Source organism: Myxine glutinosa, chromosome 3 (genome assembly GCF_964187855.1).
Source record: "Myxine glutinosa chromosome 3, kmMyxGlut1.1, whole genome shotgun sequence".
Classification (NCBI taxonomy): domain Eukaryota; kingdom Metazoa; phylum Chordata; class Myxini; order Myxiniformes; family Myxinidae; genus Myxine; species Myxine glutinosa.
The window spans coordinates 99,526,576-99,543,522 of NC_136263.1; the positions used below are offsets into that span (position 1 = coordinate 99,526,576).

Sequence of the window (16,947 nt, forward strand, 5' to 3'; positions counted from 1 at the left end):
TGCTCACTTTGTGGCATCATCATGTGTTAAAGGGTCACTGTACTCACTTTGTGGCATCATCATGTGTTGAAGGGTCACTGTGCTCACTTTCTGGCATCATCATGTGTTAAAGGGTGGCTAACCGCCGCTCTAGCAGGGAAAATGGCCTTAAAATGCATATTGTTGTTGTATCATGTGTTAAAGGGTCACTGTACTCAGTTGGTGGCATCATCTTGTGATGTGTTAAAAGGTCACTGTACTCAGTTGGTGACATCATCATGTGATGTGTTAAAAGGTCACTGTACTCAGTTGGTGACATCATCATGTGACGTGTTTAGGGTCTCTGTACTCAGTTGGTGGCATCATCATGTGACGTGTTTAGGGTCTCTGTACTCAGTTGGTGGCATCATCATGTGACGTGTTTAGGGTCACTGTACTCAGTTGGTGGCATCATCATGTGACGTGTTTTGGGTCACTGTACTCAGTTGGTGGCATCATCATGTGACGTGTTTAGGGTCACTTTACTCAGTTGGTGGCATCATCATGTGACGTGTTTTGGGTCACTGTACTCAGTTGGTGGCATCATCATGTGACGTGTTTAGGGTCTCTGTACTCAGTTGGTGGCATCATCATGTGACGTGTTTAGGGTCACTGTACTCAGTTGGTGGCATCATCATGTGACGTGTTTAGGGTCACTGTACTCAGTTGGTGGCATCATCATGTGACGTGTTAAGGGTCACTATCCTCGGTTGGTGGAGGTGAAATGTAAATAAAACCACATTATCTTCATTCAAATCCCCTGTTCGTTTTCACGTATTTGTTCACATTTAATTACGACGGCTAAAATATCCGTTTGAGGGTAAATCAATGAGATCCTATCCCCGTAAAAAAAAAAAATGAACAGTAGACAACGAAGACTCAAACATGCAATCAATGGAGTCTGTGTCGTCTGCAAGACGATTAGGAAAAGTGAATGTGTGAAACAGGATCTTCAGATTGAGGTCGGCACAATCAGTGACGTCATTTGCCGTTTGCAGCGTCGATTGGTCCAATGTGCCAAGACGTGAACAGCTGGTTCTTCCCTCATTTCGTACGTCCGCGGCCACGTCGCCGACGCCATCTTGGGTGGTGTGTGTGTGTTTTGTGACTGGGTGAAATTGTCATTGGGCGTCATGAACCTGTTTCGTCTCGCTGGGGACGTCTCGCACTTGTTGGCCATAATTATACTGCTCCTAAAGATATGGCGGACGCGGTCATGCGCCGGTGAGCTTTTACATCGAATGATGTTACAACTGTGAACTGGAATTTTTGTTTCACCGCGAAAAATGGCGGGTTTGATATAAATATAATATTTATTATATACAATTACAAGGGCGTATGTGTATGTGACGTGTGGGTGTATCCGTATATATGTATGTATATACCATATGTATAATGTATATATATATGACGTGTGTGTTTGTGAATGTATGAGGTAGAAGTGTTTGTGTGTTTGTGAATGTATATGTGTGATACTGTGATTGTATGGAGGGTTTGTGTGGTTGTATGAGGTATGAGTGGGTCTGTGATTGTATGAGGTATGAGGTATGACTGTGTCTGTGATTGTATGAGGTATGTGTGGGTCTGTGATTGTATGAGGGATGAGTGTGTCTGTGATTGTATGAGGTATGAGTGTGACCGTGATTGTATGAGGTATGAGTGTGTCTGTGATTGTATGAGGTATGAGTGTGTCCGTGATTGTATGAGGTATGAGTGTGTCCGTGATTGTATGAGGTATGAGTGTGTCTGTGATTGTTTGTATGAGGTATGAGTGTGTCTGTGATTGTATGAGGTATGAGTGTGTCTGTGATTGTATGAGGTATGTGTGGGTCTGTGATTGTATGAGGTATGTGTGGGTCTGTGATTGTATGAGGTATGAGTGTGTCTGTGATTGTATGAGGTATGAGTGTGTCTGTGATTGTATGAGGTATGAGTGTGTCTGTGATTGTATGAGGTATGAGTGTGTCTGTGATTGTATGAGGTATGAGTGTGTCTGTGATTGTATGAGGTATGTGTGGGTCTGTGATTATATGAGGTGTGTGGCATGATTGTATGAGGTGTGTGGTGTGATTGTATGAGGTGTGTGTGATTGTATGAGGTGTGAGTGTGTCTGTGATTGTATGAGATGTGTGGTGTGATTGTATGAGGTGTGTGTGATTGTATGAGGTGTGAGTGTGTCTGTGATTGTATGAGGTGTGGTGTGATTGTATGAGGTGTGTGGTGTGATTGTATGAGGTGTGTGGTGTGATTGTATGAGGTGTGTGGTGTGATTGTATGAGGTGTGTGGTGTGATTGTATGAGGTGTGTGTGATTGTATGAGGTGTGAGTGTGTCTGTGATTGTATGAGGTGTGGTGTGATTGTATGAGGTGTGTGGTGTGATTGTATGAGGTATGTGTGATTGTATGAGGTGTGAGTGTGTCTGTGATTGTATGAGGTGTGGTGTGATTGTATGAGGTGTGTGGTGTGATTGTATGAGGTATGTGTGATTGTATGCGGTGTGTGGCGTGATTGTCTGAGGTATGTGTGATTGTATGAGGTGTGAGTGTGTCTGTGATTGTATAAGGTATGTGTGTGTCTTTGATTGTATGAGGTATGAGTGTGTCTTTGATTGTATGAGGTATGAGTGTGTCTGTGATTGTATGAGGTATGAGTGTGTCTGTGATTGTATGAGGTATGTGTGTGTCTGTGATTGTATGAGGTATGAGTGTGTCTGTGATTGTATGAGGTATGGGTGTGTCTGTGATTGTATGAGGTGTGGTGTGATTGTATGAGGTGTGTGGTGTGATTGTATGAGGTGTGTGGTGTGATTGTATGAGGTATGTGTGATTGTATGAGGTGTGTGGCGTGATTGTCTGAGGTATGTGTGATTGTATGAGGTGTGAGTGTGTCTGTGATTGTATAAGGTATGTGTGTGTCTTTGATTGTATGAGGTATGAGTGTGTCTTTGATTGTATGAGGTATGAGTGTGTCTGTGATTGTATGAGGTATGAGTGTGTCTGTGATTGTATGAGGTATGAGTGTGTCTGTGATTGTATGAGGTACGTGTGTGTCTGTGATTGTATGAGGTATGAGTGTCTGTGATTGTATGAGGTATGAGTGTGTCTGTGATTGTATGAGGTATGAGTGTGTCTGTGATTGTATGAGGTATGAGTGTGTCTGTGATTGTATGAGGTATGTGTGTGTCTGTGATTGTACGAGGTATGTGTGTGTCTGTGATTGTATGAGGTATGAGTGTGTCTGTGATTGTATGAGGTGTGTGGTGTGATTGTATGAGGTGTGTGGTGTGATTGTATGAGGTGTGTGGTGTGATTGTATGAGGTGTGTGGTGTGATTGTATGAGGTGTGTGTGATTGTATGAGGTGTGAGTGTGTCTGTGATTGTATGAGGTATGAGTGTGTGTGTGATTGTATGAGTTGTGTGTTTGTGATTGTATGAGGTGTTTGTGAGTGGTTGTACGAGGTGTGTGTTTGTGATTGTATGATTGTATGAGGCATTTGTGTGTGATTGTATGAGGTTGTGAGTGGTTGTATGAGGTGTGTGTTCGTGATTGTATGAGATGTGTGTTCGTGATTGTATGAGATGTGTGTGTCTATCCATGGAACGGCACACGCATTGATGAATCAACCTGCCTGTGAAACACCGGGATGACAGTTTATAGCTGGGTCGGGTAATGAACCCAGGCTAGACAACTTCGAAACGAGTGTTTTCTTTGACTTTTGTCGTTTTCTTTTTTTCATCATTTTATTTTGTCATCGTTTGTTTGAGATAAATGTATTGCCTCCACCACCGAAGGTTATGTTTTCACCCCTGCCTGTTTGTTTGTATATATGCAGGATATCTGAAAGATGTGGACGAATTTGGACGAAATTTGGTGGGCAGGTTTGGTGTCTGACGAGGACAAATTGATTGGATTTTGTTGAAGATCCGGATCCAGATCAGATAATTTTAAAGTGATTCTTAACCATTGAGAGACAGGGCCAAAAACGATAGCACGATATCTCTAAGAGTTGTGGACGAGTTACGACAAAACTTGGTGGACGAGTTGGTTAGATGACAAGAACAAGCCGATTAGATTTTGGTTCGGGTCTGAATCCAGATCCGACCTATCAGTGGGATACAAAACGTAAACTGTTCAGCCTGGCAGAGGTATGCGTGCAACCGAATGCTCTTGTACCTTTGTATAGTGCCTGTGCCGAATAATTGGCAGTATTAGCCTGGGTTGGGGGGACTTGTTCTCCAAGTAGTAATTGATCTTCCTGTGTATTTGTTGCAGGAATATCTGGCAAAAGCCAAATTCTGTTTGCTTTGGTGTTCACAACTCGTTACTTGGACCTGCTAACGACCTTCATCTCGTTTTACAACACGACAATGAAGGTGAAATGATCGGGGGGAACGTACGAACACCCACGTGTGTGGTCGAATTGTTTGCTTCAATTAAAAATTATTTAATGACATTTGTCTATCATTACTCTCAGGTGATCTACATTGGCTGTTCGTATGCCACAGTTTGGATGATCTACGCAAAATTCAAGGCAACATATGACAGCAACCATGACACATTCCGCATGGAGTTTCTTGTCATCCCGATTGCAGCTTTGTCACTTCTTGTTAACCACGATTTCGCTCCTTTAGAGGTGAGAAGCACTTTTACTCTTTTTGTTAAGGTATTTTATGACACGTGAAAATGCATTATCTTTGGGTTTTGCATAATTTAAGCCGTTACGCTAAACCTGTTTTATAGGTGTGATTCTGCAGGTGTGACTTGTTAAATTTATTCCTGAAAACACTGGTGGGTGTTTGGATCTCTTCTATTATTGGGCACTTATGATTGCCCTTCCTGTGTGTCTGTAGATCTTGTGGACTTTTTCCATCTACTTGGAGTCCGTGGCGATTCTGCCGCAGCTGTTCATGGTGAGCAAGACTGGTGAAGCTGAAACTATCACAAGTCATTACCTTTTCGCCCTGGGTCTTTACCGAGCACTATATCTCATGAATTGGATATGGCGTTTCTTTGCCGAAGGCTTCTTCGACCTCATTGCCATCGTTGCTGGCTTAGTACAGACAATCCTGTACTGTGACTTCTTTTATTTGTACATCACAAAAGGTGAGATGCACCCTTAATGTGGAAACTGTGTGAACTGGATTTTTTCCGTTTATTTAATTACTGAATTATTTGTTTATTTTTGGATACTGGTGTCGATAACTTGCTTGTTCGCATCTCGGCCCAGATATAAACTGTCACCCTGGTGTTTCACAGGCAGGGTGATTCATCAATGGGTGTGCCTTCCCTTGGATAGACGTGAGATTGGGCATCCTATCTGCCAGCATTAGTTGGTCGACATTAAAGATCCCATGGTTATCCTTCACACGGAGTAGGCGAGCTATCGCCCGCACCATGAACAGATTCCAAATTCGTGCCCTAACCTTAGTCGAAGGTCAGACCTGGCCAGCTGGTTCGTAAAATATTTCAGCCAAGCTTTCCCTGGTCAACCCCACAAGAACGTGGGAATAATTGTGGCCGTTTAAAAAGGAAGAAAAAGTAGCGTTGATAACTTGCTTCATTGGATTACAAGAACGGCACTCTGTAGAGCGCATACCTCCGCCAGCCTGAGCAGTTTATGTTTTGTATCCCACTGAGAGGCCATATCTGCATTCGGACCTGAATCAAAATCTAATCGGCTTGTTCTCGTCACCTAACCAACTCATCCCCCAAGTTTAGTCATAACTTGTGCACAACTTTTTTTTAATATCGTGTTATATATCGCTTTTGGCCCGATCTCTCAATGATGAAGAATCACTTAAAAATTAAATAAAGTTCGTATCCATATCCGGATCTGGATCTTCACCAAAATTGAATCCATTATTCCTTGTCACATACGCTACATCTCTGCCAAATTTCATCCAAATCTGTCCACGACTTTTTGAGATATCTTGTTCACAGACAAACAGACAGACAAACAAACAGCCAGACAGGGGTGAAAACATAACCTCCATCCACCTTCGGTGGAATGAATGAATGAAATGATTGCCATTATTCATTCATTCATTCATTCACCTTCGGTGGCAGAGGTAATAATTATTAAATGTACTTTGTTTCATATCGAACCGCTTTCCTTTGGGCCACCAAATTTCCTGAAGGGGTGCTGTATTCTCTGAACAATCAAATGTACGATGCTCAAAATAAGTTTGTATTTAACTGGAATTTTGTATCGCTTACATTTGACAAGGTTCAACATGTTATCAAATACTAATGGCATATCACCCATCACCAACCGACCACAATATAAATACTGGGCCACCTTAATCCTGTGCACAGTGTGCAAGAGTATTTTATTAGCCTTGCATGTTCTGAAGCTATTGTAATCGATCTGTGTGAATGTGTGATTGCATGCAGATCTACTTTAATTTAGAGAGTTCATTCTCAGATCTACTGTAGTCTATATCGCTACAAAACACTCCATTGTTAAATTCCCAGTCTTGTTGAGCCATTACTTGTGCGAATACAAATTCCAACTAGAATGGCACTGTTTATCTGTCTGCCTGTGAGCAGGATATCTCAAAGTTATGGATGGATTCAGACAAAACTTGGTGGACAGGTTGAGTGAGTGACGAGGACAAATTCATGAGATTTTGGTGAAGATCCTGATCCGGATACAATAATCTTTAAAAGTGATTCTTCACCATTGAGAGATAGGGCCACAAACAATATGTAGCCGGATATATCCAAAAGTTGTGGACCAGCAATGACAAAACTTGGTGGATGATTTGGTTAGGTGACGAGAGCAACTCGATTAGATTTTGGTTCAGATTCCGATAGAGATCCATCCTATCAGTGGGATACAAAACGTAAACTGTTGAGCCTGATGAAGGTATGCGCTTTGCTGAGTGCTGTTCTAGTTTTCCTTTTGCTATCATTTCGGCAAAATTTACTTGAAACTGTTCTTCTTAAGGAGACTCAACTCTCCTCTATTACCTAATTGTTTTGAACCCTATTGCTGGCACGATTAATGCAATTGCTTTCCTAAAAATGCTTGCAAATTAATTATCTGTCTCTCTCCCTCTCTCTCTCTATCCATGTCTCTATCTCTCCTTTTGTTGTCCATCTTGGGGGTCATTCCATGTGAAACTATAATGGCACTCTGTAGAGAGCATACCCTTGCCAGGCTGAACAGTTTATGGTTTGTATCCCACCAACAGGCCAGATATGCATCCAGACCTTAGCCAAACTCAAATTGGCTTGTTCTTATCACCAAGCAGCTCCTACACCTAGTTTTGTCAGGGCCCTTTCAGAGCATTTTCAAATGAATGAATGATCGTTTTAAGGCCATTTTCCCCGCTAGAGCGGGGGTTGGCCTTGCGGGCCCCATGACAATCATGGTTCCCTGTTTGAGGGAATGTTTTTATGGCCGGATGCCCTTCCTGACGCCAACCCTTAGTCGCCTCTTACGATGCGCAGGGATACGGTGTACCTATTCTAAACCGGGGTACACACCGGGATCATTCACCCCAGCAAGCTGGTACTCAATTTGCCGACCTCGGAAGGATGACAGGCTGAGTCAACCCCCCTGGCGTTAATTCAGCGATCGACCCGGATTCAAACCCAGGATTCTAGGATCCCAAGCCAGCACCCTAACCGCTAAGCCAACACCAGGCTATTTTGAAATATTGTGCTATATATAGTTTTTGGCCCGATCACTCAATGGTGAAGAATCAATCAAATATTCTCGGATCTTCACCAAAATCTAATAATTTCGTCCTTGTCACACACCCAACTTGTCAACCAAATTTAGCTCAAATCATCCATAACTTTTTGAGATAACCTTTTCACAGACCGTCAGGGGTGAAGCATAACCTCCGTCCACCTTTGGTGGCGGAGGAAATCAACACACCCATAAAACTTCGCCTGATGTTTCAATGAAATTTGCTACAGATGTACAGTCACGTGAAAAAGTAAGTACACCCCATGTAAAGTTTTGACTTTTTCAACATATTTCAACATACAGCTATTTGATCTTCATTTCAACAATATTGAGAGATAAAGGTGATATAATATAACAAATATCATGAAACATTTACATTTTGTAGTCCATTGTATAATTTAAATAAACATAAATGCAAATTTCACATGTGGAAAAAGTAAGTACACCCTTGGCTCTAATAGGAGGTATTGCCCCCTTTGGCAGAAATAACCTCAAGTAGGCGTTTCTTATAACTGTATACCAGTCTCTGACATCGACTGGGAGAAATTTTTGCCCACTCCTCCATGCAGAATTCTTTCAGCTGTGTGATGTTTGAGGGGTTTCTTGCATGCACAGCTCATTTCAAATCCCCCCACAACATCTCGATGGGATTTCGATCCGGGCTTTGACTTGGCCATTACAGATCCCTCCATTTCTTATTTTCAGCCTTTCCTTGGTGGATTTACTGGTATGTTTAGGGTCATTGTCATGTTGCAAGGTCCACCTTCGGTTGAGCTTCAACTTTCCGACAGATGGCCTCACATTATCCTCAAGCACCCTCTGGTACAATGAAGAATTCATAGTGGATTCTATGATGGTGAGATACCCAGGCCCTGATGCAGCAAAGCTGCCCCAAACCATAATATTTCCACCACCTTGCTTTAAAGTTGGTATCAGGTTCTTGTGGTCAAATGCTGTCTTTGGTTTTCGCCAAACATGTCTTCTGGTACTGTGGCCAAATAGCTCTACCTTTGACTCATCTCTCCAGAGCACATTGTTCCAGAAGTGCTGGTCTTTGCCTCGGTGTTCATTGGCAAACTTTAGTCTTGCCCTGATGTTCTTTCTGGACAGCAAAGGTTTCCTCCTGGCACACCTCCCATGTAGATCAAATTTGTGCAGCCTCTTTCTAATGGTAGACTCGTGCACTTTGACATCAGCAGTGGCAACAGCTACCTGTAGGTCCCGTGATGACATTCTGGGGGTCTTAGAGACTTCTTTCAGCATCTTGCGGTCTCACCCCGGGCTGAACTTGCTGGGGCGGTCTGGCCAGAACAAGTTGGCAGTTGTTTGGAATCTTCTCCACTTGTAGATGATCTTCCGGACAGTCGAATGATTGATTTCAAATTGTTTGGAGATCTTTTTAAATCTCTTCCCAGACTCGCAGGCATCTATAACCTTTTTCTGAAGGCCTCAGAGAGCTCTTTTGATCTAGGCATGGTGACGCCGCACACTTCAACAACAAAGAGCAAACCAAACTAAATGTCTGAGGTTTAAATAAGACAGGTTCCTCCAAGATCCTCTCTAACGATGTTCTAATAATTTGCACCTGAGCTGGTGCACCTGATTTTAATTTTAGGTATTTGAAGTAGTAATAAATGTAGGGGTGTACTTACTTTTTCCACATGCAAAATTTTCATTTATGTATATTTAAATTATACAATGTACTACAAAATGTAAATGTTTCATGATATTTGTTATATTATATCACCTTTATCTATCAATATTGTTGAAATGAAGATCAAATAGCTGTCTGTTGAAATATGTTGAAAAAGTCAAAACTTTACATGGGGTGTACTTACTTTTTCACAGGACTGTATATATCATTGAACAATAAAATAAGCAATTTCAAAATTTCAGAACTGCAGCTCCCCCAAGCCTTCAAGATACAGGTTGTCAAACCTTTGATCAAGATTTTCACCACAGGTGTGGCAGGATGGGATCCACTGAACTGACCATGACTTCCTCAGATTACACTCTAGAGAGCTGTTCTACATATCATTTTAAAACTCTTTGCAAGCCAGATCCAACGGTACCATTGTTGGTGTACAACAACAACAACAACAACAACAACAACAACAAAGTCATTTTAAGGCCATTTTCCCTGCTAGAGTGGGGGTTAGCCTTGCGGGCCCCATGACAATCTTCTCCATTTTGCCCCATTTTCTGCATCTCCCCTTGTCAACCCCCTTGACCGCATTTCTTCTTCCACCACCTTTAGCCAAGTCTTTCTCGGTCTTACCCGTCCTCGACTTTCTTCGACATTCATTTCCATCGTTCTTCTCAACCAGTCATTTTCATCCTTCCTCAACACATGACCAAACCATCTCAACCTGTTTCTCTTCACAGCATCCATCACAGGCTCTATTCCCATCATCTTTCGCAATTCATCATTTGTCTTCCTCTCTCTCAACGATACTCCACACATCCACCGAACCATTTGCATTTCCACCCTTTCCAGCCTTCGTTGCTGCTCTACGTTCATTACCCATGTCTCGCTCCTATAAATCACAACACTTCTCACACATGCAGCATACGCCTTTCCCTTCAGCTTCAACGACACTCCCCTCCTCGTCAGCATGCCACTCAGTTTCCGAAACTTCTTCCATGCACATCTCACTCTAACAACCGTTGCCGAGTCTGATCCACCTCCATTCAACATGTCTCCTAGGTAGCAAAATGTATTCACACCTTCCAGCTTCATGCCGTCTTCAAGATCAAACTCAACATTTCCTCCATCTGCAGCTCCCTCTGTGCACACCTTACACTTGAATGTAGCTGCCACACTGGTTAATGACCCTCTCAGACCACTACATTTTTGATGAACCCACTCAGCGCACATTGTACATTGAATGGAGTTCACTCCGCCACCCTTCTTGCACACAGCACACGGCCACTTCCCAGTTCTTTCCACCTCACCACATGCTTTACCATTTGCCATCACCTTAGTTTTTCCGATATTCACTTTCAGACCTTTTGGCTCCATACATTCCTTCCACTTGTTCATCTTCTCCTTCAGTCCATCCATACTTTCTGCAATCAACACCAGATCATCTGCATACATCAACTCCCACGGTAAACCCTCCTTTACATTCCGAGCCAGCACCTCCATCACAGCTACAAATAGTAGTGGACTTAGTACTGACCCCTGATGCACTCCCACCTTCACCTCAAACTCACCACTGTTCCCGTCCTTCGTCCTTACAGCTGTGCGCGCTCTCTCGTACATTGCCATCACGACTCTGATCAACCATTCCTCCACTCCTAAGTTCCTCAATGCCCATGTCACTACTTCATGTGGAACCCTATCGAATGCTTTCTCCAGATCAACAAACCCAAGAAACAACTTCTTCCTCTTCTCCATGTACCTCTCCTGCAACTGCCTTACAATAAAAAGCGCGTCTGTCGTTCCTCTTTGGTCTTTGGTACACGTCTTGGTGTGATAAATCAAAAACAGAAAACGAGTTTCTTCGCCTTCAACTGAACTTTGACCTGTGACCTGAGACTACCCTTAACAAAAGGTCACTGATGCACTCTGATAGAATACACCTTAATCATAATTTAGGCAAATAATCTTCTTGGGGTTTACATTAATTAGAGAGGCGTGTACGATTTTGTACCAATCGGTGGATAGTTCTTAAGATTATTATCAGAATTCACTGACGTGATCAGCTGATTGGCAGGACAAATCAAACATGTCAAATGCACTTATGACCTTCAAGGTCACAAATCAAAATATAAAAAAACTACTTTCCTTCAGTGCTTTATTTTAAGTGCACAGGTGTAATAGCCAACACCATTGCAAGAGGGATTCTTTTGGAAGAACATTGTAGTAATTCTAAAATGTTTATGAAACGCATCGTAATTATCCATTAAAAGCAGCAACTCACAAATGCTCGCCTTGGTTTGTGTACTCGGTGGCATAATTGCAATCCCTATTGCTGAGTTTGTAGGTCCGCATTTTTGCTGTTTTCCAGTTCACGATTGACAAGATGTGATCGCAACAAATAATCAGGGGGTTTGTCTGTGTTCCATCCTTCAAGTGCCGAGCAAGGCGGCGGCACCAATCTTTTAAGTCTTTGGTATGACTTGGCCAGGGTTGGAATTGAATCAACGACCTCCCAAACTCGGAGAGGATGCTCTGAACATTATGCCATTGAGTCTAATTATATGATTCCTGATTTGCCAGAACTTGGAGTTCTGCATTTGTTATTAAGTCCAACGATGGATGTCTACAAAACGGCCAAAAAAAATTCAGCGATCACTTGCATCACTTCCAGGTCACTGGGTGCTGACGATACACCAATACGTGTCTGCCCATTTGTTGAAGGTATTGTTGGGTCACAGGTCAGGTCAAAGTTCAACTGAAGTCGAAGAAAATATTTTTATGCCTCCGCCGACGAAGTACCCGGTGGTATTATGTTTTCAGGTTGTCCATCTGGCTGTCCGTCTGTCCTTGATAGGTTTTCGTTACCCTGATAAGTTTTTTTTTTTTTTTTTTTTTTTTTTTTTTTTTTGTATACAAGATCGAGGCTCGTGAAAGAGCGAACATTAATTACACAGAAAGACAAACCGACACATAAAACATATAACATAGGGAGCGGTAGACAAGATGGGGAGAGAGGGGGAAGGACACAAACACAACATTTGAGAGCAGGGACCGAGAGACATGGAGACATCGAGAGATCTGAGAGAGGGCGAGGGCTTTGGGGGGGGGGGGGCGTGGGAAGGGGGCAGTGGGCAGTGGGAGAGGTATAAAACATATGGACACTGCCAGGACTTCCAGGAAAGAAGTTGGAATTTCAAACAAGGTGGATCTGGGGTGAATTAGCGGGGGTAGAAAAGATCAAGGTTTTGGATGGGGGAAGATAAGAGATGGTGGTGAACAGCTGTTTTAAAACTTGAGAACTTGAGAAACTTGAGAACGGCTGAAGGGATCTTGGTCAAACTTGGTACAGGTATGTATAATGAGGTAGTCATGGGATTTTCACCAAACTTGGTATAATTATATAATATGATGCAAAGATAAACTGATTTGATGTTGGGGTCAAGAGGTCAAAGATCACAGGTTCTGTTAAGTTACAATTATTTCGTTACTGTGATAACTTAAGAACAGCTGAATGGATCTTAGTCAAACTTGGTGCACGTATGTATAATGAGGTAAAGATGAACTGATTCGATTTTGGGGTCACGAGGTCAAAGGCCAACGGTCAGAGGTCATGTTAAGTAAAATTTATGTTGCCATGCCAACTTGTGAACAAGTGATGGGATTTTGAACAAATTTGGTACAGGTATACATGATGCAAAGATGAACTGGTTGGATTATGGCATCAAGGGGTCAAAGGTCAGAGGTCATGCCAGGTAAAAATGTGATACTTGAGAACAGCTAAATGTTTTAAAATCAAACTTTGTACAAGTATGTATAATGCTGTAATAATGTGGGCGGAGGCATATCGGTCAACATCGTGACGTCGAAGAGTGTCGTTCTCGTTCTATTGTTCTAATTTTATATCCAGAAACTGCTTCGCCTGGACCAACGCTCTAAAGAGTACGGTACGTCAAATCGAATCAAAAGTATGGCAGAGTGGAAATTTGCTGTTCAGTAATTTTTGGAAGTATGTGCCCCGACTGTGCAAGGGATTCTTGATGGCAAACATTGTTGAGCGTTTTTCATCCTGCTTTGCTCAACAAACTTCTGTTTGTGCTTAAAAAACTGCAATGGACAATTTGATCATTCAGGGCAAACAGAACAGTGCAACTAACGTGGTTCGCTTTTTGCCCCTATGCTGTATGTTTGTATGCAGTGTTAAAAGGAAAAAAGCTGAGTCTACCTGCGTAAGGTGCCCGCCCTCTGGCCATACACCATCTGTCTTTCTCAAGACCCGGCAAATGGTCCATTTGCATTTCTTTTGAGAGGAAAGTGTAAGAGGGTGATGGAGTACACGACAGAAGGAACAAGCGCGGTTAGTAACTTAGAGAGATAGTGGAGATGGGGATGGTGGATAACCTGGCTGTTGAAGCTTGTACATTTTTTGATAGCAAATATTCCTTCCCCCTCCTCCTTTTGTTTATTTTATTTTTTGTTTCTTTAAAGAAAAAAAGTTAAACCTGTGCATAAGTCAATTTCAAATGTTCATTTATACATTGCAGTATGTCTTTGTACTATGTTGATGTGAATTGGGGAGTATTTTGCTAATATGAATGGGACCTTACCTATGCGATTGTTTTCTACTAGAAACTGCTGATTTCCTGTCTGTCTATAATGCACTGCTGTTGTACTGTATCTGCATCTTGGAGGCATGGAGTAAATGCAACACAAAGTCTTGCATGTTTAATAGGCAAGGCCATCAAAATGATTACATCTGGTGCCTGAGCAACCCACAATAACCCAGATAATTGATGCATATATTACTGTTATTTGGACAGGGTTAACAGTAATGTTGAAATTACCAAAAAAACTCCATCCCAAGGAAGCATAACCGTACTTGGACACTGGCATCAGAGCTTCACCAATCTGCAAATTCAAGTGGGTTTGTAAATCCTGATGATGCTGAGTGACGAGAGATTTTTGCAGTGAATGTTGTACTACTGTATGTATGTACCAAATGGATTGAGACGACGATAGCAATCTGTTTTGCCCTCTTGGTTTGCAGATGTTTGAGCTTCGGTACATTATTCTGTAACAACAGTTGGTCACTGAATAAAATACAATTTGTGTTTTTTTCATATTGCTCTTTCATTTCATATTCAGTTGAGCCCTGGTGTTGGGCAAGCGGCTAGGGTGAGGGCTTAGGATCCTAGGATCCTGGGTTCGAATCCCGGTCAATCGCTGAATTAACGTCAGGGGGTTGACTCAGCCTGTCATCCTTCCGAGGTCGGCAAATTGAGTACCAGTTCACTGGTAATTCCCTGGTTGTCGTAAAAAGGCGACAAAAAGGGTTGGCGTCAGGAAGGGCATCCGGCCGTAAAACATTGCTTCAAAAAGGGGACCAAAAAACAACAACAACCACGGTCCCCGAAAAAGGCCAACCCCCGCTTGCGGGGAAAAATGGCCTCTAAAGGTGGTTATTTCATATTCAGTTGTCTGTGTTTTATTTAATTTGGTATTTGTTTATGTATCCGCCGATGAAGTCTCCAGAGGCATTGTTTTCAGGTTGTCTGTCCGACTGCCCTTGCGTCCGTCCATGCATCCATGATAGGTTTTCGTTACTATGATAACTTAAGAATGGATTCAAGTCAAACTTAGTACAAGGATGTATAATGATGTAAAGATGATTAGATTATGGGGGCAAGAGGTCAGATGTCCCATTAGGTAAATATTCTGTTACCGAGTTAACTTGTGAACCAATGATGGGATTTTGACCAAAGTTGGCATAAGTATATATTGTGATGCAAAGATGAACTGATTAGATTTCGGCATGAAAGGTCAGAGGTCATGTCAGGTAAAAATATTATAATTGAGAACAGCTGAACGGAGTTGAATTAAAATTGGTACAAGTATGTATAATGATGTAATAATGTGGGCAGAGGCATCGGTTGACGTAAAAGAGTGCCATTCTGGTTTTCAATGTGGTAAGTATATATAGCATCATAATTATGAGCTTTCAATAATCGTGAGAAGCACTGCATTATTCCACAGACCTGTCAAGTTTTGACAACCTATAAAGGCCTTCATTGGCAGCTTGATGGAGTACTGTTTTCCCCTCTGGACTGGTGCCCCTGCCTCATACCTTTCCTTCTTGATGCCGTGGAAAGCTCGGCCCTCGGTCATTGGGATATCCTGCAAGAAACTGAGTGTCTTGGCTGTTGCTTTTGGTTGGTGGCCTCTCTGTATTCTGCCACCTCCTTTTTGGTCTTGTCCCTTCAGCCCTCTCTTCGCTCTGTCCCTCCCGGGTTTCTGCATGGGGTACACAGTCGGGCAATAGGCCTCCTCTTGTTAAACTCCCAAAATACAGGCTCACTTCTCACCTCCACTCATTTGTTCCTCTTTTCTCTTGCCTGTGGAACCAATTTCTCCAGTCTGCTCAGTCACATTCTTCCTTCAAGACAGCTTTTCACCACCACCTCATCCTCAATCATTACCTATTCTATCCCAAATGACCCCACTCCCAAGCACTCCATTTTCCATCTCATTGTGATTTCCCCCACTCCCTCCGTACCCCCATTTCATTTGATAGTGGCCAATTGGTTTGTTCCTTTTCGGTTTCGTCCTCGCACTCCCCTTCCTCTTCTTGCTGCGTTTCATTCAGCTTGTGTGCAGCTTGTTCACAGCATGTATCCTTATCCCCCTCCCTTTGATCTCACTCGCACTTAGACTCTGCTCTTTGTGTTTCCCCCTGTCCATTTTGTTCCCTTCCATTATGCTCTAGCTATTTAATGAGCCTCAATCTTGTATACAAAAAAAATCCTAGAAAGGGGAAAAAAATATACATATTCCCGGGAGGGAGGATTGAAACTATGCCCCATTCTCTTGAAAGTTGTCAGTTGAATTACCAAAATGACAATTGATCGAAATGATTGTCCATGTGTTTATTTACATTTGTATGTATATTGTATATGTATGTAAGTTGCAGCCACGTCGTGTGTGTGTATGTGTGTGTGTGTGTGTGTGTGTGTGTGTGTGTGTGTGTGTGTGTGTGTGTGTGTGTGTGTGTGTGTGTGTGTGTGTGTGTGTGTGTGTGTGTGTGTGTGTGTGTGTGTGTGTGTGTGTGTGTGTGTGTGTGTACACATATATATATATATATATATACATATATATACACGAAAACAGTCACGTAAAAAGGTAAGTACACTCCATGTAAAGTTTTGACTTTTTCAACATACAGCTATTTGATCTTCATTTCAACGATATTGATAGATAAAGGTGATATAATATAACAAATATCATGAAACATTTACATTTTGTAGTCCATTGTATAATTTAAATAAACATAAATGCAAATTTCGCATGTGGAAAAAGTAAGTACACCCTTGGCTCTAAAAGGTGGTATTGCCCCCTTTGGCAGAAACAACCTCAAGTAGGCGTTTCTTATAACTGTCTACCAGTCTCTGACATCGACTGGGAGAAATTTTTTCCCACTCCTCCATGCAGAATTATTTCAGCTGTGCGATGTTTGAGGGGTTTCTTGCATGCACAGCTCGTTTCAAATCCCCCCACAACATCTCGATGGGATTGAGATCCGGGCTTTGACT

General features: G+C 42.3%; 1 protein-coding gene across 1 annotated transcript; it reads left to right on the forward strand.

The window, feature by feature from the left end:
* Positions 1-877: 877 nt before the first annotated feature.
* Positions 878-14,479, forward strand: KDELR2 (KDEL endoplasmic reticulum protein retention receptor 2). Its single transcript, XM_068110366.2, has 5 exons — positions 878-1,242; positions 4,293-4,393; positions 4,495-4,653; positions 4,871-5,123; positions 13,560-14,479. The coding sequence occupies exons 1-5, from the start codon at positions 1,152-1,154 to the stop codon at positions 13,592-13,594; spliced, it is 639 nt and encodes a 212-aa protein (XP_067966467.1). The 5' UTR covers positions 878-1,151; the 3' UTR covers positions 13,595-14,479.
* The last annotated feature ends 2,468 nt before the right edge of the window (positions 14,480-16,947 follow it).

What these genes read in the sequence shown, in the direction of transcription:
- KDELR2 (XM_068110366.2), top strand. Translation starts at nt 1,152, where the DNA reads ATGAACCTGTTTCGTCTCGCTGGGGACGTCTCGCACTTGTTGGCCATA. An exon ending in GCGGACGCGGTCATGCGCCG is followed by an intron (nt 1,243 to 4,292) that starts GTGAGCTTTTAC and finishes TATTTGTTGCAG; the next exon opens with GAATATCTGGCAAAAGCCAA. An exon ending in TTATTTGTACATCACAAAAG is followed by an intron (nt 5,124 to 13,559) that starts GTGAGATGCACC and finishes GTTTGTATGCAG; the next exon opens with TGTTAAAAGGAAAAAAGCTG.